We start from the raw sequence: 25,170 nt of genomic DNA, 5'->3' as shown, positions 1-25,170 counted from the left end.
TGTGCTTACATGCATGTGTGTCTGTGTGTGTGTTTATGTGTGTGTGTTTACTAAGAGTTTCACTCAGGAAAACATAAATCGTCATTCTTTTATCCACTGCAAGATACAAATGAGGTGAATGATGAAACATTTCAAATGATATTAAAAGAGGAAGTGGTAATTCTTAGGATAGTATTGAATAACTGATCTAAAGTACTTGGAATGGCTTTTTCTTTTTACTTTAAGTAGGAATAATAGACTTGTATTAAAATTGGAATTGAGTGGCTTACTGGTTTTATTTAAATAATTTAGAAATTTGTCAACTTTTAATATCATTGTCCCTTTGTCGTTGGTAACAATACTTTATTTTCACTGTGCTTTAGTACACTTTTATGAGGCCTTTTCACTGTTCTCTTATTTGATCCTCACACTTACCTTGACAGATCAGACTTCATCCTGCCCATTTTACAAGTGAGGAGACAGAGGTTTCAAAGGGGTATGTGATTTGCGATGGGATTAGGGGTAGGAAGAAAACCTAGGACTTCTGATTCTTCGGTCACATTCTTCCTCTAACAGCTATTATCTGATGACACCTGCCTTTTAGGTGAAAGCCAAATCACCCTTTTGCAAATACACTTTGCTCAGCACGCTCTAGAATTTCGGGCTTAAGTCTCTGGGATCTCATAGGATTGTGTTCGTCCTGTTGGGAAACATCTCCTCATGATGTTAAGCCTACTAACTCTTGCATCGTTTTCTTCGCTGCCTCTCTCTGTTGCTTTCCGGATAGAACACAGGATGGCTGCTCCTTTTTAAGTACCCTTGTAATGATGAATGCAAGGTTAAATCAAGATTTTTTTCAAGGCTTTAGAGGAGGTATCATCAGCATTTTTTCAGGCACATTTTCATTTGTTTTAAGAGGGTATAATATCCCATATTTATGTAGTTCTAGGTTCGTTTTTACGTTTGCCTTTACAGAAGAATATTACCCAGTGCAAGGCCTTGCTCATGTTTTGAGGATCACGTTGTCTGGAAACTGAACTTTGCGGTTTCCTGAAAGAGGCCTTGCGTGTACGCTCTCGGGGTAGGGGGCGCTCCACAAGCGCTTTGTTGGGAACTCTGCTTGACACTGTGTGACACAAGCGGTGGCAGGTGGATTCCCAGAGAACTGCCACTCAGTCCTTGAGATTTAATGTGTAGTAACAAACCTGATTCACTGCAAAAAAAAAAGAGGCATCTTCTTCCTTTTTGTGATGTGAAACTCTGAGAGTAAGTTTCCTTATCAGTGAGGCGAAGATGATTACTTACAATAACCTCTAAGGTTCTTTGTAGTTCAAAAATAGTGCAATTTCAAGGTTTATGAATTTCCACCCCCCTCTCCCTCCTGCCTCCCTAAATCCGTCATTTGTTCAGCAAATATTTGAGTGGCAGTGATGTGCCAAGCACGGAATTCTAGGTCCTGGGGAAACAAAAGCCAGGAACAAGACAAAGTCCATTTGAGGTAGGAGCTTGGAAGCAGTGTTCAGCCAAAACATCCAAAAGTAATAAGGTCACTTCTGTTTATGCTACTTGTATTTATAAGGTATTTGCACCCAATAAATAAGAAAACTCAGAGGCCAGTCTTTTATGTCTTCTAAAGATGGAAAATAGTCCATCTTTTGAATGATCTATTTTGTCTTCTATTTGGAATTTTTTCCTTTTTTCTCATTTTGGGTTTATTAAACCTGTCATGTGAACTTTTTTGGGCTCAAGTGGAAATTAAAGTGTAAAAAAAAGACTTTTTTTTTTTGAAGTTACTGTACTGTGGGTGCATGCTAGAAATAGGAAGCCCAGGGGTTTTAGAACCAGGGAGTTTTGAATCTGCCACTTCCTGGATGTCTCTGGTCGTGTCCCTAAAACCAAGAAGGTTGAAGCGATGGAATATGGGGCACCCAGAAATCAGTCTCCTGGACACTGTCTGGAGGAGCTGCATGCTTGGCCTCTCCAGGGCTGTGTTTTGTGATTCTTGGAAGAAGCGACAGCAGCTGGTAGGGAAGGGAACATTTATCTCCACTCTCCTGCGATGGTTCTTAAAGAAGGCACAGCTCTTATTTTATTTTGGCCCTGCCATGTGATTTGTGGGGTATTAGTTCCCTGACCAGGGATTGAACCCATACCCCAGGCAGTGAAAGTACAGAGTACTAACCACTGGACTGCCAGGAAATTCCCAGCTCTTGTTTTAACTGACTGTTTTATTTTTTGTCTTGTTCCAGCATGTGGGTTTAAGGTTACCTCTGATGAATTAAGCTTATAGAGCATTTAAGCTAAACAAAACAAAACCAAAAAAGTATGTTAGCCTTGTAGCTAACTGCATAGAACTGATGATGGGCTGGAAAAATACCTCTGGGCTGAATGAGTGAAGGGATGAAGTCTGTCCCTGGGTAACAGAAGAGAACTACCTTTGAGTGTATAACCTTTGAAGATTATCCTCGTTCTTGTTACTTCTGACTGTGTTTCAGCAGCACAGTTCAAATAAGCAGTGATTCCACAAAATGCATATTTTCTTGTGGCATGTGATGCCCCTTAGCAGCACGGCACTGTCACCCTGTGACTACCTCATTCTTGTATGTGGTACCCAGGAAAGCTGGGGGAAATGCGCTGAATGATGTGGCTGCTTTTCGAAGTCTCAGGCCAAGCCTGTTGCTTCACATCTTTGTTGGAACGGAGCTGTCTGCAGATGACCTTGTTGAGTGGCCACTAGATGGCAACGTACGGTTCAGACAGGGTGACTCAGCGAGGCCTGGATCCCTGGTGGGGGTTAGTCCACGGGCTCTATGGGACCAGGCCCCTTTTAAAGCAGATTAAACTCTTTATTTGGAGAAGGAAATGGCAACCCACTCCAGTATTCTTGCCTGGAGAATCCCATGGACAGAGGAGCCTGGTGAGCTACAGTCCGTAGGGTTGCAACGAGTTGGACACGACTAAACGACTACTACTAACACTAAACTCGTTATTGACAGCATCATCTCTAACCTCTCTCTAATAGACACAGGAAGTGAAAGATTACTTTGGGCATTTTATGTGTGACTCTCCAGACCAGCTCTATGCGTCTTGCAGTGTCAGGACATCTTTGCCAGTGTTGGCTGGACTTACTCCCCACCTCGCTGTGGAACTTCACATTCACCTTGCGGCTGCGTTATTTTCTTTCAGCTATACAGTGGTTCCTGCCCTAGAATCTGCTGAAACAAGCAACTACTCTTCTTCCTTTCATTGGCAGAACTAAACTAAACCAACTGGCCCAAATCTGGCCGCTTTCCTGTGGTTTTGGTCCTTAACCTTTTTTCCAAATGAAGAGGGGAATTCCAGTCTTAGGTGTTTGGGGGTTAGCTGTTTCCCTTCTCTTTACTCCTCCCCCATATTACTACTAATAAAATATTACTCATATATCTGTGGTAAGAAAATCAAAACGTAGAGCAGAGAGCCCAATACACAGTAAGCTCTGCTCCTACGCCTGCCTCACAGGTTCCCACATACTGCTTTCTCATGCATCCTTTTAGCCTCCATGAACCCTATGGGTTCTGGCACTAACTGTCTAACTAGGCTGTCATTCAGTGTCTCCCCTGCCCTGCCATTCCTAACCTTTTTCCACAGAGATCTGGAGTGGGCTTTTCAAGATGGAAGCCTGATCATGGTAACTCGCATGATAGGAGGTAGCTTCCATTGTTTCTAGGTATTCAAAAAAAAAAACCCCAAACAAACAAAAAACCCCACTGTGGACCACAAAAACTTTATGGTCTGGCCCTACTTCTCTTTCAGCTTCTTTTTGGACCATGTTCCCTTTTACTCTACCCAGTCTGCTTCTACTGCTGCTAAGTTGCTTCAGTCGTGTCCAACTCTGTACGACCCCATAGACGGCGGCCCACCAGGCTCCCCCGTCCCTGGGATTCTCCAGGCAAGAACACTGGAGTGGGTTGCCATTTCCTTCTCCAATGCATGAAAGGGAAAAGTGAAAGTGAAGTCGCTTAGTCGTGTCTGACTCTTCGCGACCCCATGGTCTGCAGCCTACCAGGCTCCTCCGTCCATGGGATTTTCCAGGCAAGAGTACTGGAGTGGGGTGCCATTGCCTTCTCCACTACCCAGTCTAGTCACATGATTTTCTTTTAGTCTTTAGGCTTGGCATGCTGCTAGACTTTTATGCATACTGTTCCTTTAATCTAGAAGGTCCTCCTCTCCAAAAACATCTAGTTTCCATTTATCTTTCAGCTCTCACCTTACAAGTCAGTCCCTTAAAGAAGCCTTTTCTGACTTCTAAAGTTAGCCTAATTTTAATCTTTTTTAGTTTTCAAAGAAATCAAGGATATTCTAAATTCTTGTAAACTCAGATGTGAAACATTTACTGTAACTTTTGACTTTTAGATATTTTATCATCTCAGTAGATCATGGGAAGCTTTTTGTAGATGGCTACAAAAAAATTGCAGAAATTTCACAATTTTAGTGCTGAAAATAAATCAGTGTGTTCTATAATGAACTATATTTTGGTTTAATAAAGTATATAAAATCATTGCATTGTTAATATTTGTAATATGTATTATGTATACTTGGTAGGAGGTAAAAGCTCTATAGGGAAACACAGAGAAACACATCCAGCACTGAAAATCTTTAATATTGCCAGTGAAAATGATGACTCTTGGTTCTCAATTTTAAAGGCTAGTATTAGGAACAGAAAGTTAGCTTGTAAAAATACCCAAATAGTCTACTTAGGAAAAAGACTGTGATGCTACTTAAGAAAAAGACCCTGATGCTAGGAAAGATTGAAGGCAGGAGGAGAAGGGGATGACAGAGGCCTAGGTGGTTGGATGGCATCACCGACTCAATGGACACGAGTTTGAGCAAGCTCCGGGAGATGGTGAAGGATAGGGAAGCCAGGCGTGCTGCAGTCCATGGGGTTGCAAAGAGTCGAACACGACAGAGTGACTGAATGAGAGAAATAAACAGTGTGTCACTTACCTGTGAAAGCAGGTTGTCATCACCAGGGCTTCCTGGAGAAATGACTGATTTCAAGTCTAGGTGAACTAGAATATCTTGTGTCAGAAAGCCAGGACGCACTCAGAGACTGATGGTGGGGACGTGTCAGAACGACACTGGAGGGACAATTGTGCACCATGAAGAATGAGGACAGTAACAGATTATAACCCTGGGTAAAAGGCAGAAGTCCTTTAGTCCAAAACCAAGAAAGGTGGTGAGTGGAGCTCTCTTTATAGAAGAGTTCTGGTCTGTAAGTGTAAAAGCATGATAGAATTAGAAAAATCACCATTTTTCATCCTCAAATGTAAAACTGATTTAGGCAGGGATCATAACAGATGCTGAACCCACCCCTGGTGACAGGTTGTTGAGGAACAGGATTGTCAGTCTCAAGGTACCATCCTCGAGGTTACACACCATTTAGAGGGGCCAAGAGTACCTTTAAGTGGAGATGGGCAGGTACTACCTTCACCAAAGGAGTCATCTTGGTATCACCAGTAATGGAATGGACTGTCCTCATGGGAGGAGAAGCTCATAGCGTGGAGTGTTCTTACCATGAGTGCTTAATCTAAGTGTAATCATAGGGAAATTATCTGACAAACTGAGATTCTGCAAAACAACTAATCTGGTCCCTTCAAAAATGAGATTGTCAAGAAAGACAGAAAAAGGCAGGATGCCTTCTAGAAACTAAGGAGATAGACACCGGAGAGCAGTGCATAAGCCTTGACTGGATCTCTGATGGAAAACAGGAGCTGCGGGAAAATTGGGACATCTGCACGCGAGTCACATGTTAGCTAAGAGAGTTAACATTTCTAGGGTATTAAGAGTGATGATGGCATTGAGGCATTTAGGAGTAAAGTGGCATTATGTGGGCAACTTACTTTGAAAAGGCACAGAAAAAAGTGCTTGTATGTGAGAGCACAGATACGACAGTGTTCATGGTGGACCCAGGGAATGGGCACGTGGGTGCTTATCTACAGGACCTTCAGCTTTTCCGTACATTCGAAATTTCTTGAAAAGCATAGGAAAAAAAGCTCATCGTGGACGTGTTCCAACTCCAGGGTTTTTATTGTCTTTTGGGATTGTGTTTTATATTACTGCCCCACGTCAGAAAAAACTCAGGTTATAATTTGCCTTTATTCTGTTTTTCTAGATGTGATACAACAGAAAAACTCAGAAATACTTTGGATTACTTAAGATCATTATTAAATGATTCTACAAACTTTAAACTTATTTACAGATATGCGTTTGACTTTGCACGGGTGAGTCCTCTGGATCCTATCCAAATGTTTCTCTCTCTCTCTCCCCCCTCACCCCTTTCACTGCCTTCTGAGGTTTGTTTTACATGCTACAGCAAGGAAGTTGAGTAAGCTACTCCCAGGATGCTAGTTAGAATTTCTCTTCTACACATAGACTTTCCACCCGAGCTGAGTCTGGGCAAGAATGTAGTATGTCAACACAAAGCTCTAGTGACAGGCCTTTAATAGCTCATGTGATTGGCTTAGAAGTAATTGTAAAGGTGTATGTCATAGACATTGTTCTAAACAGCTCTTAGGTAAGCTTGGAAAAGCTTTTCCTTCTCACGAAACAGTAAACCTTCACCCATTGAGTTTCCTGGAATAAGGTAGTCAGGTCGAAGCCAGTTTCACTTGGGGTGCTGGATCATACTTGGAAATCATTTGAATTGCAAATGTAAGCTAATTTCAATGGACAGGATTCAGATGTAGTTTCTAGTCATCATTTTGAAAAATGATCATCTTGTTTGTCACACAGTGAACCAGGCCAAGTTTGTGATGGTGGTTCTACCAGAGTGAAATACAGCTGTATTTTTCAGCCTAGTCACCACAGGTAGTGAGTAAATCCTGAGGCACCACTTGGCATTGTGTTCATTCACTGTCCATGGCCCGTACATAATGATGATGCTCTATTGCAGGATGGTAGTTTTCTGTTCTGTTTGTGTGTTTGGTGGGTTCCGGCGATCAGGCTTTCTTGACTGATAATTTTTTTTAATGATTTCTTTTTTTTAAGCAGAGAACTCAGTAACGGTTCTTTTTTTTTTTTTGTAAGGAAAAGATCCACCATATGGATCTTTTCACTTTTTCTTCGCTTTGGCTCTGTTAGTTTAGCCAAAAATTTATTTGCTGTTGAGATCTGGTGCACCTATAGCACAGCAGTAAGTTCAGTGTGGTGTCCTCACGTGTGAAATTTTTGCAGCCTCAAATAAAATTAGGACATGCATGAAAATGTATAGATGTTAGAAGTGATATGGTCAAACTCAGATTCAGTGTTTCACTCAATCGCATTTATATAATTGTATCTAGAAGTTGTTGGTCAGATGCTTTTAGAGTAGATGCATAGTTTCCAGGATTAAATGTTTTCCTTCCCAAGATTTTTTTCTTCACTGAGTCAGCAGTGTCCTATCACCAGAACAACTGTATTTTCTGACTTCCTTGTTTGGGAGTGAAATTTCCCCACATATCCACTGCTTTAGAACTGGGCTCAGTCTTCCCTCAACCTGGCTGTCTGTTCCCTTCTCAGTCTGTCACACAGGCTCCTTCCGTTGCCTCTCTCTTGAGCTTCTACTACATCCTTGGGGTTGAGGCCGGGCTCATGGCCTGCACTGCTCCCGTGGCCTCTTGTCCACGCCCTCTCCTTTCTCACCAGGCACTCACACCAGCAGGGCTTGGTCCGTCTTCCCGCAGCCTTGGGCCCCTTGTCCACCTTCAGCCATGAGCACCATGGCCTCCATGTGAATATAGCACTTCAATCACCATGTGGACGTCACAGTTGCTTTTCTAGCAGCTGAGTGATGAATGGGATGGTTTCGTTCTCCTTCACCAAGGAGTGGGGTGAACTGGGGCCCCTGGTTGCTCAGCAGTAGGTCCAGGACCACACTCAGGCTCTGGCTCCAGGTCCCATCTCTGGGTTCCCCCAGGCCATTGCAGTCCAGTCCCATCCAGGCTTCCCCTTCCACAAGATGTCTGTGCTCTGCTGACCGTGAACTAGCTGTTTGCTGAACCTGCTGCCTGCCCCTGCCTTTTGCCATGCCAAGTGCTGTCTGAGCCTTGTCTGTATCCCTGCTGCTTGCTCCATCACCAGCTTCAGGACCAAGCCGCCTGGCTCCACCATCACGTAGGATCATCACTTACATGGCCCTCATGTCCCCTCTAGCTTGGCCTGGGAGTTTAGGTCCAGGCCTGCATTTTTTCTGACAGTTTAAGGGACTGCGTGTTTTCTTTCTTCCTATCTCTGGAGCAGCCTGCAAAAATCTTTGCCTTTTAAGGAGAGTATCAATAAATATCAGTGAGTTCAGCCCCATTATGTAAAGCCCCATTATGTAATGCTGAATAACAGCCACATCATTACCAAATAGATTCAGTTCAGCTAAAATATGCCCTAAGATGAATTTGTTATTGAATGTTTTATTTAGCTGTATCCCACAAGTTTTGAGGTGTTAAATATTCATTTGCATTCAGTTCAAAATATTTTCCTGTTTCCCTTGTGATTGTTTTAGACCCATTGATTATGTAGAAGTGTATTGTGTTATTTGCTAACTACTAGGATTTTTCCAAATAATGTATCATTAATTCTGCCATGGTCAGAGAACATGCTCTGTGTAGTCTCAGTCCACTAACAGGTAAGGAGGCTAGATTTATGGTCTGAAATGCAACCAAATGGGTCTGCTGTGATGAATATTTTATGTGTGCCTGCAAAGAATGACTATTCTGTTGCTGTTCAGTAAAATATTGTATAAATGTCAGTTAGGTCAAGTTGGTTGGTAGTAGTGGTCAGGTCTTCTGTATCCTAATTGATTTCTGCCTACTGTTGTATTATTTGCTGAGAGAGAAATATTAGACTCTGACTGTAATTCTGTTGTTTGTGTCTTTTTTCATTTCACCATATTTCGAGGCTTTAGACTAGATTTAGATAATGTAGTATTGTTATGTCCTCTTGAAGAACTGACCTTTTAGCATTATGAAATGTCTCTCTTTATCTCTGATAATATTCTTTGTTCTAAAGTCTACTTTGTCTGATAGAAATATAGCCATTTCTGCTTTTAAGTAAAGTCTATGTGATATGTCTTTTTTCATCCTTTATAAACCTATTTGTGTCTTTATATTTAAAGTGGGTTTCTTTTAGATAGCATATGCATAGTTGGGGCTGCCAGTATATGTCCTGAGATGCTTAAACCATTTGCATTTAATGTGTTTATTGATATGGTTAAGTTTACATCTCCTGTATTGCTGTTCATTTCCCTTGTTGTCCCATCTATGTTTATGTCTTTCTTCCTCTTTTCATGACTTCTTTTGGATTTTTTTAGACTCCGTTGTTATCATTCCATTCCACTATTGTCTTCTTATCTGTATCTCTGTTATTTTTTGTGATTAATCAGGCTTTACAGCACACATCTTTAAATTCTCAGTCTATCTTCCAATAATATTATACCACTTCGTGTATAATGTAAGAGCCTTTATAACAGTACACTTTCATCTTGCCCTTCCGTACTTTTGGCTGCTGTGTCACACATTTTACTTAAACGTGTGTTACACATCTCACAATATATTGTTTTAGTCTCTTCAGGCTGCTTAACAAAGTCCCAGAGACTCAGAAGCTTATAAATAACAGAAATTTATTTCTCATGGTTTAGGAGGCTGCAGAGCCCAAGCTCATTGCTGGCGGGTAGATGCGTCTCCACTGTAACCTCACGTGGTGGAAGGGATGAGGGAGCTCCCTGCAGTCTTCGTTTTAGGGGAGTTCCTCCACAGGCGTGAGGGCCCCACCTCTTATTACCATCACTTGGAAGTGGAGAACACAAACATTCAGTTCATAGCATATATTGATATTGTTTTTGCTTGAAATAAGCAAAAATGTCTTTTTTTAAAAAAGCAACTTAAAAAAAAGTATTGGACTGCACTGGGTGTTAGTTGCAGCATGCAGGATCTTTAGTTGCGGCATATGGGCTTTTAGCTGTAGCATATGGGGTCTAGTTCCCCGACCGGGGTTGGACCTGGGCCCTTGTATTGGGGAGCACAGAGTCTTAGCCACTGGACCACCAGGGAAGTCCCAAAAATGTGTTTTATATTTACCCAGATATATACCACTTGTCTGTGCTTCCTTCTCTTTGTGTGGATCCAGATTTCTATCTGGTATCATTTATCTTCTGCCTAAAGAATTTCCTTCAGCATTGCTCGTAGTACAGATTTTCTGGTGATGAGTTTCTAAGCTTTTATTTTGCCTTCAATTTAGAAGGTACTTATCTAGATAAAGATTTCTAGATTGACCGTTTTTTCTTTTAGTGCTTTCATGCTAGCTCTCATTGTCTTCTGTCTTGTGGAGTTTCTGATGGTAAGTCTGATGTCATTCATAATTCCTTTGAACATAGTGTCTTGTTTTGTTCTCTCTGGTTGCTTTTATTCTCTTTTCACTGATTTTCAGCAAGTTGACTATGGTGTGCCTCAACATAATTTCCTTATGTTTACTCTGATTAGGATTTGTTGAGTTTTTAGGCCTTTGGACTTAAACAGTTTGTATTAAACTGGGAAATTTCTCAGCTGTTATTTCTTCAAATAGTTCTCCTGTTCTCCCTCTCTTCCTTGTGGGGCTACAGTTATACTTGTGTTAGATGCTTGATGCTGTCACACAAGCTGCTGATGCTATGTTCAGGTTTTTCTGGTTTTGTTTTCTCTTTTTGTTTCCCTTTGGGTAATATTTATTACTGTGTCTTCTAATCCTAATCTTTTCTTCTGCTCACCCCAGCTGGTATATTTTCATTTCAGATGCTGTATTTTTCATCTCTAGAAATTCTGTTTGTGACTTTTTATATCCATTTCTCTCATCATGATAATATTTTCTTCTACCATCTTAAACTTCTCGGATGTGTTTATGACAGGTGTTTTAACAGCATTGTGCTGTGGTTCTGTCATATCTGTCATGTCTTTATTTCTTTCTGTGGTTAAAGTTTATATCTTTGTTATGGGTCATATTTTACTGCTTCTTTGCATTCCTGACAGTTTTCTTTTTTTTTTTTTTTTCTGTTTTTTTAATTGGATGCTGAGTATTGTGTTTTAGGTTGTTGGTTGCTTGGGTTTGTTGTATTCCTTTTAATGTTGGATTAAAAATTTTTTCCTGGTGTGTATTTAAGTTACTTGGAATCATGTTGTTCCTTTGAAAGGACTGGTCCAGAGCAGCCTCAGTCTAGGGATGACATAGCCCCACCAGGAAGACAACACCCTCCTGAGGATTCCACCCAAGGCCCTGTGTATTTTGAGAGTTCAGACTGTTCCCAGCCCTGTGTGAGCTCGGGAATTTCTGCAAGTTCTTCTGCAGTGTTTCTCTCCCTCGACTCAGGTGGTTTCCTCTCACATGTGCACAGACAGGTCCTCAGCCAGCAACTGGGGAGACAGTGTGGGTCCCCAGGTCTCTCTGTGCAGTTCTACCTCGCTGGTATTTTGCCCCGCAAATTATATGCCTCCTTGAAATCCACAAACTGTCTTTTCCAGTTTAGTGAGTTGGGGTTCCACCGGGCTGGGTTTGGCTTCCCCCTTCTCTCGCTGTAGCCTGGAAACCACCTCCACACAGTTTGCTGGTGTCACTGCAGGGCTCATTTCTTTTTCTCAAAGGCCACACAGTAGCATTTGTTAAATTTTCTGAATTACCCTTTAACCCACTCCAGTATTCTTGGGGCTTCCCTGGTGGCTCAGTTGATAAAGAATCTGCCTGTAATGCAGGAGACCCTGGTACAATCCTTGGGTTGGGAAGATCCCCTGGAGGGGAGGCTATGGCAACCCACTCCAGTATTCTTGCTTGGAGAATCCCCATGGACAAAGGAGCCTGGTGGGCTACAGTCCATGGGGTCACAAAGAGTCAGACACAGCTGAGCAACTTACACTTTGACTTCACCCTTTAATATACCTGGGAAGAGACTATAGTACAATACCAGGAAAAGATAAAATGCCCATTTTTAACATCTCGCCACCAAAATTATAGTCCTAAGGGTATGCTTGTTTTCCTCCTCACCTTAGAACCTTGTAGCCAATTAAAAATAGCACTTGATTGTAAAGTTATATTATTTTTCTCCTAAGTTTACTTTGGCTTGAGCTTACATATAATCTTACAGATGTCAGAGAATCGTGACACTTTAGAGTTGAAAGAAACTGTGGAGGACACTGGGTTCAGTCTTGTCACTGTGCAAATGATGAGACTGAGGACCAGAGGGGAGGGGACAGCATGAGGGCCTGAGCTCTGTCCCTGAGCCACACCACCTTCCTGACTCAAACTGCCACCATCCTATGGGGTCCTGTTCCAGGAAGGGGAGGGGACAGAGACTTGGGCTGAAATGGCCAGTTCTTCTGCACGTGGAATTTTGTCCTGAATGTTTTTATGCTTAGTGTTTTTTCCCCTAATATAAATTTTATTATATAAACAAATGTTGTCTGGATTCCTTTAAGTAAAACAGTCATTTTTGGCTTGATTCCTTTAAAAGGACCTAGTGAGAATAAGATGGGACAAAGAATGAGATAAAAGACTAAATAGAGTGATATTTTTGGTTGCTGTGATGCTGGTTCTTATATATCAGTTAAATTTGCTTTTTCTGTATCCTCTGGGGCAAAGACAAGGTACTGTGCTGAAAGCCACAGATGGAGTTGCCTCTTGGGGTTCTGAGAAGGGTGAATGTTGGGCTGAGTGAGGCGCTGAGAACGACAGCATCTTAGCCTGGCTGAGAGTTGACACCATGAATTGATGACCCACTGTGGGAGGCCTTCCAGCAGCGCATCCTACAGCCTAGGCGCAGGAAGGCGAGAATGACAGGGAGGACTGACGGAAGTTTCTAGGCTCGGTGGGGAGATGGGAGCTGAGTGGAGCCCTTCTGAGTGACTGAGGCAGAGGGGCTTCTGGATGGGTAGAAGGGGGCTTTTGGGGGGTGAGAGAGAAGAAGGGCAGTGAGCAAGAGAAGGATGGGAGATTTCTTTAGGGGCGAGTCCTGGCTTTTCAGCCCTTGCAGTGAAGCTTTAAGGAGTTGTATCTCAGGGTTTTGTGGAGGCAGAAGGTACTAGTGGGAATCCCACCTTCTTGAGAGGTGATCCTGCGATGGTTAATCTGTTGTTAGAAATTAGTCCTCACAGCCTGTCCTGTGATGCACCCAGCTTTTCCAACTGCCTGTGCTTTTATTTAGTTTTTGAGGTGTTTCAGGAAGGTGCTGGAGAAGGCAATGGCAACCCACTCCAGTACTCTTGCCTGGAAAATCCCATGGACAGAGGAGCCTGGTAGGCTGCAGTCCATGGGGTCGCTGAGAGTCAGACACAACTGAACGACTTCACTTTCACTTTTCACTGTCATGCATTGGAGAAGGAAATGGCAAGCCACTCCAGTGTTCTTGCCTGGAGAATCCCAGGAATGGCGAAGCCTGGTGGGCTGCCGTCTATGGGGCCGCACAGAGTCAGATACGACTGAAGCGACTTAGCAGCAGCAGTAGCAGGAAGGTGCTAGGAGGTCACATGTTAGAGCTAATGTCTAAGTCACTTCCATTTAGTGGAATGGTTGTGGATGTTACTCATAGGATTTGCTGAGGAAGATTTTGTTGGGTCTTGTGTTCAACACCCTGTTACCAGAGAACTCTGTCCAACTTTAACCTGAGATTTGCTGTGACCATTTGATTCATTTCCTCTTCTAACTTGAGTCAGTTCTTATTTCTTAACCAATGTGTTTGTCTGATTTCCCTCTCCACACAACCCACAACGCACCAGACATACACGGACACACACTCCTTACTACTTCTTATACTTTTATTGTAAATTATAAGGAAAACAGAAGGTGGGCATGGGAGAGGATAAAAGTAGAAGAATATATGGTCATTTAATCCCAGGTTCGTTACTGTGAACATCTTGTTGGCTTTACCTTTAAGGTTACCCTTTGGTTATTGCCTGAACTTGCTCAGCAGTTGTTTGTAAAGTGAATTGAACCCTGAAGAGCTGAGAAGGCGGCAAATGGGTACACGATGAAATGCTCAGGTTTGGAATCAGACTCCTGGTTCAGACCCAGCTCTTATCGACAGTCATTTAACTCTTGTGCCTCAGTTTCCTTATTTATAAATTGGGGATTATAATAATGGCTCTCGTAATAGGCATATAATAATAGCCTCTCGCATTACTTGAGTATTGAGTATAAGGCACTTAAAACAGTTGCTGGTTCAGTTCTCAATAATAACTAGTTAGCCATAAAATTAGAAATAGTGGTTGAATTTTTCTTCATTGACATTACTTAGGTGCTAACCCCCTAGTGGCTCAGACAGTAAAGAATCTGCCTGCAACACAGGAGACATGGGTTCAATCCCTAGGTTGGGAAGATCCCCTGGAGAAAGAAATGGCAACCCACTCCAGTATTCTTGCCTGGAGAATCCCATGGACAGAGGACCCTGGCAGACTACAGTCCATGGGGTCACAAAGAGTTGGGCACGACTAAGCGATTAACACACACAAACCTCAGGTTTCAAATAATATCTTATCTTCCAAGAGTACAGTAATAGAATCTATACCAAATAAAATGACTGTGGAAAAGGCTGTGCCAGTTGAAAGATCTTTTTTGTTTTTGTGTTTTAAAGGAAGTATCAATAGTTGAGCTTAATTAAGTAATTGCCTTGCAAACATTGTTATTTGAGAACTATGCTGGGTAAATTCTCTAACCATCTTGTTTTAGTTTCACTTTTCCCAGTGAGAGGGCACTCATGAGTTTTAAGACCTTTTTGCTTGTTTCTAATGTGTAATTAAAAAAAAAAAAACTCCCATTCAGAAAACTGATTTGCTGTGTTTTCAGCTTTGTAAACAACCACATTGATTCAAGTTCTTTAGCACTCTGTTTTTGCCTTATGTTTGTTGAACTGTGATAAGGAAGACTGCATTGTCTCTTTATATTTTGTAATCCCCATGGTGTCAAATAAAAATTCTGTGACCTGTATTACAGGTCTTCAGTGACAGTCTTTTGATTTCACTCAAATTGTCACCAATTTCTTGGTTGTCACCATTTAACATGTTTGTGATCATGGGCACTTATATATTGTTTCTTATGTATTCTAGCCTCTCTTGAAATCTTATGGATGTCTTTTTTAATGTTAAAGATTTTAGTAATTCAGCATTCCCCTTTTTCAAGTACAAGTCTTTAAGCTATTAAAACTTTGGGAAAATTGGAAATTGGTCATCTGACAGAGGTCTGTGACATAGCGTATCTGAATACCTAGATGTTTGGAGAATAATTTTTGTAATATTTATATTTACATATTTACAGTTGATTAATTATTTTGTTTTAGTTTGTGTCACTTGTGCCATTTAAGAAAAAAAAAAGCTTAACTTTCACATCTTACAGGAAGACCTGTATTTGAACAGTCTTACATAAACAAAAGCACTATTTGTTTTCAAAGTTGAATATCAAATCAGAACTTGATATAACTTCATTATTCACTACATTAGTGGTTAATAGTCTTTAGCTTGAGGAGTGCATTCTTGTTCCATAAACGAAACATAGCTTTTTAGAATATTCAGAGTAGGATCCTTTGGTTTTACAGCTGTAAATAACATCTGTAACTGCTTTTAAAAATATGTGTTTAAGGAAGACCACAAAGCAGAATCTAGTTGTGTATTGTAGGGGGTTAATAGATCTTTGGTGTGTGTGTGTGGAGCCTGCTTGGTTCCTATTAGTATTTGATAGATACAATGAAAGTTGTTTGTTTTGTTGTCTTAGAAAAATGAAAGCCGTGAAATCCATACCTGCGCATTGTGGGTCGAGAGGTGGACAGGGAGAGCAGGTCTTCTGCTTTCCCCTTAGCCTTGAGTGGCCTTTGGGGTGCTGGTTGACTCTGGACAGTCTGTCTCAAGGTACTCGCTGCTTAGATTCTGACCTTGAGATGCTGAAGTCTGCCTCTCGCACCCTGATGCTCCACGAGCAGAGTCACAGGGTCAGTGTTGACAGCGAACTATTTGAATTTCCTTCGAAGGGCTTCTAGATGTTTTTAGCTGTATTCCTTGGATTTGTTAAGGTGATTTAAAAAACAACAACAACACTCAGTGTTGATGGCTGCTTCATAGCATCCTGGGAGATTCAGTTCACTTAGTTGGGAACACCTTTGAGAACGCCATTAGGATCACTGTCAGAACCCCTGGGCGTGTCTCCATTTTGCTGTTTCGTAGATGTTTGCTCTGGGATCTCTCAGTTGTGCTGTCCCCAGGAATCCGCAGTGTTTGCAGTCATGGCCATTTGCACGTAGCCTCACATCCCCCCACAGGCAACATTGGTGATCAGCGAGATGCCACTGTTCAGATCACGAGTGCCTCCATAATATCTCTCTCTTGTTTGCTAGGCAGAAGATGGTGTTAGTGATTGCGAGCTGCTGGCTGGCACCCTGGCAGAGCAGGAGTGAGTGAGTGCTGTTCAGCTTTCCGGCCCTGTGAGTCTGATGCCTTCCCTCCATGTTTTGGCATCGCTGCCAAACACATGCGTTGAAATCCTTCATGATCACCAGTTTGTCAGATGGTTGCACTGTTTCCAAGAGTCTGTCCAGGTCCTCTGTATCTTCTTTTCTGTCACCTTAGTGTATGTCCATTGTGATGGGGACGTGGATGGTGTTGGAAGAAGGCACAGTGTGTATCAGGGCCAGACTGGCGACTTTAGGTCTAGTGAATGACTACAGGCTCCTCAGAGGGAGAGCATTTCCAGAGCGTCCATGCCCTCAGCCCAGCATTGCCTGAGCTGTTGTTCAACTGGGGCCCGGTCCTGTGGTGCCGCATGTGTTTTCAGCAGGTCCCTGGTTTTCTTCCATGGGACTGTGGAGGGTGCTCCATAGCGGGGTATGCTGCTGCTGCTGCACCCACGTGACAGGACAAGAGGAAGTCTTCTGTTGCCTTGCACAGTGCATTGCAGAAGCACGAGCCATGCAGTGCAACACCCCACGAGGCTCGGGGGCAGAAGGGGGGCCCCCACGAGGGTGCCCTTCCCACTGTCGTCCTCTCCTCGGAGTGAGCCCTGCACCCCTGAGCAGGGCGATGTACGTGGCCAGGGGAGGGCAGGACAGGCCGTGGAGGGCAGGCCCCTGCTTGCCCTGAACTGTGTAGCCCTCCTCAGACTTAAGCTGTGTGGCCAGGACAGGGCCGGGTGACTGAGAGCCATCTGACCCGGCCTGTGGTTGCATGGCCGTCATGCCGCACAACTGGGGCCGAAAGGCAGACCCGTCGCACATCTCCATTGTTGGCTATTGAGTGAGGCGCTTACGTTTGCTGTATTGTTTAAGTCCTTTACTTTAAAATCAGTGTCAGGGCCAGAAATTCTCCTTGTACTCAAGAGCACTTCACTGTTAGAATCCTTGAGGTAACAGCTTTATCAGGAGGTATGTGTGGCTGCATATGTGGCCGGCATGGGGTCATGCATCCTCCCTTAATCTGGTGAACATTTAGATTCCACTCCACATGAAACAGCCAGGCACTTTCTCCCTTTGTAGAAAGATACTTTTGCAAACTTTCTTTGAAACTAAGATACCATGACAAGGCTAGCTAGCATTTGATGTCTAAGGTTACCACTCAAGGTCCCAGGTCCTCTGTCCTTTTACATAGAAACTGCCCACTTTTTAGTTCTCAAATGGAATCTTGTAAGAAAGATCAGTGAGAAATTAACATTCTTAATTGTAAATATAAGTAGAAGGAGCTTAATCTGCCCATAATCTGCCCAGGCTTATGTATATGTCTTTTCTGGATTCCTCATGCAATGTCATCTTTCACCTGGCTGTTAGTTAGGGGTGTTCTGCTAGGAGATGTCGCGCGCATCAAATCTAAGGTAAGAAGCACTGTGGCAGGTAGACAGGTAGACATACTGCTTTCCCCCAGGGTGGGGGATGGAAGGTTCTCCAGAACCCCAATGTTCATTAGGAGCTCCACTGAACTCCATCATTTTTAGGTGCAAAAAAAACATTTACCAGTGAAATAAAATTGGTGGAAGAAAGATTTTTTTTCAAGGAAACCTGATTCCTAAGCATGAAATTTGAAACCTTTAAACTCTATTTAGTTAAGTTATAGGTTTTGGGGATCAGTAATTATGATGTCGGAAATAATCATAAATGTCAAACAGCTAGTGATTGAGTTATGGATTTTTATTTATCCCAAGAAATAATCACAGATAACAATCATATCCCATGAAATAATCATAGATTAGGGTGATCATTCAGTTGATATGACTCGTTCTCACAGTAAAACTCTATAGTACAAAACTGTTTAACCCTTCCGTTATGTCTGACCACCTCCCCTCCCCCTACCTTAGTCTTGATTCAGGGTTTTATGGTGTATGATACAGGAGCTGTTTACTAATTCCTCACTGAAGTGAAATAGGATTTGGGTTGTTTGGGGGCACCTGGCTCATCCTTGTTTTTGTTTGTTAAACAGGAAAAGGACCAGCGAAGCCTGGACATAAACACTGCCAAGTGCATGTTGGGACTGTTACTAGGAAAAATCTGGCCCCTTTTTCCAGTTTTTCACCAGTTCTTAGAGGTACTAAATTGTTATTTTGTGGAATGTATGTTTGCTTGCTTAGAACTACCAAGTAAACTTTACTCGATCCTCTTCTGTACTCTTCTGTTTGTCGTACTTCTCTGCCTGTAGGAACTGTGGCGACGTACTGGCTGCCCCGAGCACGTTCCCGAGTCCCGAGCATCCCCGTGTGTGCGCATGGCCCTGGCCCCTACAAATGCTCCAGGCAGCGCAGCTCTGGCCTTTCCTCTCTCGTCCCCCTTTTGTTTGTGCTTAGATTTCCTGCTTTTTATAACAAGAGTAAAACAAGATTTACCTTACTTTGTGGCTTTAGATGAAGTTCCACTTTTATGAAGTGAAGGTTGGAGAACAGCCATCCACTCTCTCACTAAATTCAGTCTGTGTAACATGTCCTTACCTACTCTTATCTCCAAGAAACTTCAGTCTCAGTGGCCAATTCCTTCATTTGGTATCTCCTGCAGTTTAAATTTTCTTCACGTTTGTGTTTGAAATAACCCAGCACTTCCCTCCATTGTTATCGTTTGTTGACTCTAAGTATTAATGAGAGAAATTCGGAGCTGCTGGTTATTAGGAACTGGCTCTGATGCCAATGTAGTAATACTGTCAAGACCTGGAAGAACCTGAGGTGAAAGTCGGAGTTACTTGGGTTGTCATATATAGCCTCCTTCTTGCCCTCCAGTCCCCAAACCCCTTTAAAAATTGCTTTTTCCTTGAAAGGATAAGGGTGTTGGATCTTGGAGAAATTCCTGGACTTTACGCTGACTCCAGCCTCACTCTTGGAATAATCTTCCTTACAACTTGTTGGTGTAATGGTCCAGAAAAACTTCTGACAGGCTTCTTTGAGAACTGTTATTAAAATTTGCTTTTAACATTACTAACTGGGATTCCTGAAGAAAGGCATGAAAACAAGTTTTTAATATAAGAAGCACTTGTTTACATGACAGCCCGTATTTACCAGTGATCTCTTCCAGTTTCTCTGACAACCTTCAGAAATGTTAGCTTTATTTGGAAAGTGAATAGCAGTGGGCTCCTGATCTCAGGAGACTGGGAAGAATTTAAGGCTGAGTGTGAAGGTCCTTCTGTAGCTGAAAGACTACAGCAGATTTGACTTCACACAGTTCCAGGAGCACCATCAACTGTTTCAGTGACTGGGTTTTGCTTTTAGTTGCTTAGAAAGTTACACTTATAGTCTGTGCTTTGTTCTCTCTCTCACACCAGTTTGCATTTTTCTTTTAAAAGGACCCAGTAATCCTTTCATTTGAGCTTTTCTTGTGTTTACATCCTCCAAACCATTGGCTCAACTCTCTTTGCTTTTTATGTACTTGCTTTGTTTTCCAGTGTTCCCGATTTTAGTGGCAAAGATTTAAGAATTATCAGACTGGGTTTTATTTTTAGATTTTTATACAGGGATATTGTATTTTGAAATATGCATGTGGCCTTTTTCCTGTCTGGGAGGAAGAGAAAAACGATTTCATGGCTGTTCTTAGTCCTTTTATGATCAGACTCAAGTTTTTAATTATCAGAACAGTAACTCTTCAGTGGCTGGACCACCGAGTCCTGAGAGTGCTTGCAGCACTTAGCAAGGTCTCGTTGAGTAAACCCACGGCGGCCTGTGTGTTAGCTGACAGCTTGCCAGGAAGCATGATGTTCATGTCAGGGCCTGTTAATGGGAGCAACTCTTTATTTAGCACTTACTGTGTGCCACACACTCAATAAAGTGCTTTTTATAAATTATAGAAATTATCTGCCTTAATCCTTACCACATCTCTGTGAAATGGATATTATCCCTCTTTTACATAAAAGGCTTTTGCCATCTAGAAATTTCACTCCTAGGGATGTAAAGTTGTGTTTCTTTGATGCATTTGTTGTTTTATGTTGAGCCCCCATAATATTTTTGTCATGAAAATTGTCATCCAAAGTTCCCCTCTCACTATCTCTCACCCTTCTCCTAGAATGGTGCCTAGCACACCTCAAATGGAAAGTGTTAACCTTCGTGAGCTTTTATCAAGTTGATTGTCACGGCAGTTCAAACTGTCTGATTTGTTGTGTCAGTAATTCATATTATTTTTCCTCCACCAGCAATCAAAATATAAAGTTATTAATAAAGACCAATGGTGCAATGTGCTAGAGTTTAGCAGAACAATTAACCTTGACCTCAGCAACTACGATGAAGACGGAGCATGTAAGTACTGGGCGGGTGTCGTTTCCCCCGCCCCCCGCACATTTGCTCCTCAGCCTCTGAGAAGTCTCATAGCTGTGTTGTTCCCTCCCTCTCTTCTCTCTCTCTCCAGGGCCAGTTTTGTTGGACGAGTTTGTGGAGTGGTATAAAGACAAACAGATGTCCTAGGACTTTATGCATAGCAGCGAGAGAGTCACTGTTACCACAGTTATGTCAACCATTAGCCATAAATTGCTGTTTGTATCCAAGCGCATGCTGCTTTTCTTGCACTGTCTCCCTTTGGCAGGGACGTGTTGGTGTTTGCTATTGAATGGGCCAGCCCTGCTTGCTGTGTAGCATTGTTCTCTTGGAAGGCTGCTTTGCAGTTTGTATTTACACTACAGATTGGTGAATTTGCCAACGTCCTCACTGTGATTATGTGTATATTGCTGTTTAAATTTTGTATATGTGTATAAAAAGACAAAGCTTCACCTAGAGATTATTTCTGCAAAAATGTATTGTAAAATAATTTTTGTGGCATATTTCTAGTCCCTTTTTTCAAATGACCCAATTACACTTTTCTTTGGTCTCAAAATGTAGCATTTCAGAGTATAAGACAGAACAGCTGTTATCATATGCAAATGTTGCCAGAATTAACCTTATTATTTAAGAGGCCAACTTTGGAAGGAGGTGGGAGTCGTAACTTTTCAGAGGCGTTATGCCAAATCTAATTTGGTTTACTTAAATATTAGCATTTTGAAATGATGAAAGTTAGAATAATTGAACATGTAGACCCATACCATGCCACAAATCATTTCCACTGTGCAGTATATAGGTTTTGATTTTCTAATGTTAAAGCTGTCATAGTTTGAATATAGGTACAGATGAACAAATTACAATTGCACCTTTTTTTCCCATTGGTTTTAAACCCTTGTACACTTTTTTAGTGCTTTTTTTTTTCCTTTTGCATTCTTCTAGTCAGTGTTTGGTCTGCTGATGCTTTCTATGCCATTCTAATTAAAATTTATTTTGCCGCCTCCATGAAAACCTAATGGTTTGCTGGCAATTTATAACTGCAGAGCACTTTTAGTTGTGGCTTGAATTTTTAGTTAAGCTTTCATGGTGTCTGATTTTCTAGTTTGGCGGGGGCGGGTGGGGGGAAGAACTATACTGTAAGTGAGAGGTGTTTTGTTTTGTTTTCCTTTTTTTGTTTCTTTCATGCTAGGCTTTTCCTGGCAGAATGTCCATTGCAGGCAGTGGACACGACACCACCAGCATTGAGCTAAAAACTCTATTACACGGTAGGACCTTTCCTGGAGGGGCCGCTCGTCATTACCTGAGTAATATGTACAGAGAGGTGATAGCCATTATTTATGTGGGTGAAGAAACAGGAGTAAATGGGATGGTATTTTTAGGTTTGTATTTTATGTTTTTTTTTTTTCCTTTCTTTTCTTGTCTTAGCCCTTCTCAAGGAAATGTACAAAAAACATGCTTCTCCCTCAACTCTCTGGTGCTATTGAATGACTTAATTTAGTCCCTAAAGTTTGTGAGAACACAATAGTCTAATGACTTAGACTGTCATTAGACAGTCTAATGACTTTCAACCAAGTGAAAGCTACTGGTGCATTTGAGCAAGAAAATGCATAGTTGTGAGCAAAATCCATGACTGAACATGTGACAGTTGGAAGAGGTTCAGATTATTTCAAAACCTGGCCCCAAAACCTTTTGGGTCAAATGTGAACCTTTAAACGGCATTATGAGTAAAGCACACAGACAGTGCTGCTGTTTGACCACGATTTCACAGTCTCTTTGCAAACAGTGTTCAGATTTTCATATTTTGTTTTTCCCTAACTGAACCACCAAAGACAGGAATTTTGTATGTATATACAGTGTGTGTGCATATACAAAATCATGATCTGGTAGAATGAAACTCACTTCCTTTTTCTACCAAATAGAAAGGTTTGGTTTGCTGTGAAATAAACCAGAAGTTTGAAAAACTCTGTAGTGATTAAGCATACTTAATCATTCCTTGTTTAGAAGCTGTAGACTCCCCTTCTACTTTACACATTCACACCAGTTTGCACAAATTCATCCCTGAAAAGAACAGAAGACGTTGACAGCAAGCACAGCTTCTGAGACCAGCGTGTTGAAAGGGCTTCCGTTCCAACGGGTGCCTGTTAACTCCATTGGTGACTGGCTATAGGCAGGTTCCAATCTGTGGAGAACTTGATTCATTTTCAAAAGGATCCCATGAAGTTAACAAATCACACTTTAAAGGCAGCAGTTCTTAAATTCGATCAACTCTAGTTTTGTTTAAAGCAAAAAGAAATCATCAATGAAATTATTTTCAAAGGTACTGTAAGAAACTGGAAAATTTTTTAACAGTAAGCACAGTTAATCCCAAAATAAGAGGGTGGCTACAGGGAAAATGTTACATTTTAACACACAGTGAACATTTTGATGACAGGGGTTTTGGAAAAGCCAAGCAAAAATTATTTCATGATGTGTAACATGGAAGTAAATATTCCAAAAGGGTGATCTTGCCTATTTAGAAAAGGCCAAATAATCTCTGAATTCCCTTGAAAAATAAATCTTTGTGACTGCAGCATGCTTGCCCTTGGTTTCTGTGATTTTATGCAGTTATTTTTAAGGGGAAGAAGAGCCAGAAGTAATAAGATATTTTTTCATAAAAATCTCCCTAAGTTACATAAGTTGAGCAGTCACCAAGCACTTATTTATGGGCAAATGATAAGTAAATGAGGGTGCCTTTTTCTGGTTGTTCTTTATCACCTACATCTCCACCCTTTCTTTCTTTCCGTCGTGTTTTGGCCTCCACGTTGCAATACTCTGTGATAACGGAATCCAACTTTTAGATGTGTACTGTTGCGGTAGGTCGGAAATTGCATTATTTGATTTGCCATAATCACCCTCTATAATGTTACGTGCAGCTTATTTGAAGCATGACCTCTGAACAAAGTTTTTATAAAGCTCACTAGACAGACTTCTAGGATCTGGATTAACAACAGACTTCTGTTGCCTCTCAGTCTCCATCTTAACAGTGCTTTTGAAGTTTATACAGAAAGCTTTAAAAGTTAGTTTGTGCCCTTGGTTTTTACTCTTACAACTGCTAAAATACCTCTGTAAGCCTTATCTTTTATTCTTTCATATGTTGTATAATAAATGTATAGAATCCATTGACCAACTAAATTGTTGGGTGTCTGTAAATGAGACCAAAATGTGGGTTGCTTCTTTTCATGAAGTCATTTCTCTTGGGGGTTACTGTCAGTGACCTGCAGCTAACCTGTAACTGTGAATGCTTCGTGTCGTCAGTATTTGCATCACCTTCATAAACGTGTGCAAGTCCTGTGACTCCCAGCTTAACTGAAATACTGTTATGCCACCTAACTTGAGTACAGCAAACTGGTTTTAGGTTTTAATGTACTTGATGTAAAACGATACCCCATAAATAAAAAAGTTATTTGTGTTTGGTTTCAGAACTGATTTGTTTATTTTTCTCTTTTCATGGCTTTCTCTTAAAAAACCCCTTAAGGTAGTTTTAGACTTCCCTGGGTGGCTCAGATGGTAAAAAATCTGCCTGCAGTGCGGGAGACCTGGGTTCTCTACCTGGGTTGGGAAGATCCCCTGGAGGAGGGCATGGCAACCCGCTTCAGTATTCTTGCCTGGAGAATACCCATGACAGAGGAGCCTGGCGGGCTGTAGCCCATGGGGTCGCAAAGAGTCAGACATGACTGAGCAACTAAGCACAGCACACAAGGTAGTTTTAAAGTATTTCATGGATCATCGAGTCAGCCCCAAGGCTACAGAAGTGAGGTGGCAAACTGCTCCTTCTGAACTTTCTTCATTTGTTTGAACCTATAGGAAGGCAGGACCTAGTTCCCATGATGCTGTGACTTGGTTACATCATACTGAAATGACTCATTTGAATGTTCTTCCTAAATTCTGGTGGGAAGAATAACTTTTAGGCAGAAGCTTAGAGAAAAGCTTTTGTGATTTCTTTAGAAAGAATTGCCCTTGGAACTTTGTTATAGCTAGAAAGGAAAGAAAAAAGAAACCTATCATGTGAGCAAACAATACATCAAACTTTCTGGCCCGGTGTACCTAAGCTAAGCTTGTGGTGCAGGAGGTATTCCAAAATAAGGCATGTTCACCACTTCTGGCACATTCAACAGAAAATACTTTGGGTTCCACCCCCCCTCGAATTGGTTCCTAACATTTATCTTCAGTTGCCTTAACAAAAAATAAAATCATCCCATGTATAGAAGTGTACTTGCTGAGAAATTATGGTAAGTAGCCTGTGCTGAGAAAAATAATTGGAAACTGAAAAACAAAAATTGGCTGTAGTAATTAAATGGAAAAAATTTTAAAACATCATTTAAAATGTAAATCTCTTCTCCCAAAGAAATGTATTCAGTCCTCTGAAGGAAATTCTTTTGCAGTCCTTCCCTGGAGAGTGGATTATGAAGAACTCTGGCCTTGAGAAAGCATGCTGAAGAG

The 25,170-nt window shown here is 41.7% G+C and overlaps 1 protein-coding gene across 4 annotated transcripts in view; it reads left to right on the top strand.

Annotated features, from left to right (window-relative positions):
• The window catches only part of DCUN1D4 (defective in cullin neddylation 1 domain containing 4), an 82,764-nt gene extending 58,612 nt beyond the window's left edge, over positions 1 to 24,152 (top strand). For 3 of the 4 annotated variants that reach the window (XM_025290053.2, XM_025290054.2, XM_044945876.1), the window contains 4 exons: positions 6,131 to 6,239; positions 18,393 to 18,497; positions 20,577 to 20,679; positions 20,789 to 24,152. In XM_025290053.2, the coding sequence (XP_025145838.1) occupies positions 6,131 to 6,239; positions 18,393 to 18,497; positions 20,577 to 20,679; positions 20,789 to 20,844 (373 nt within the window). In that variant the 3' untranslated portion in view covers positions 20,845 to 24,152. Of the gene's footprint in view, positions 1 to 6,130; positions 6,240 to 16,324; positions 16,412 to 18,392; positions 18,498 to 20,576; positions 20,680 to 20,788 lie in introns of those variants that run through there. The other variant, XM_044945878.2, reaches the window with a different exon arrangement.
• Positions 24,153 to 25,170: the final 1,018 nt, after the last annotated feature.

The sequence above is a fragment of the Bubalus bubalis genome, chromosome 7, assembly GCF_019923935.1.
Source record: "Bubalus bubalis isolate 160015118507 breed Murrah chromosome 7, NDDB_SH_1, whole genome shotgun sequence".
Taxonomy (NCBI): Eukaryota; Metazoa; Chordata; class Mammalia; order Artiodactyla; family Bovidae; genus Bubalus; species Bubalus bubalis.
This window is presented reverse-complemented; position numbering and strand designations above follow the sequence as displayed.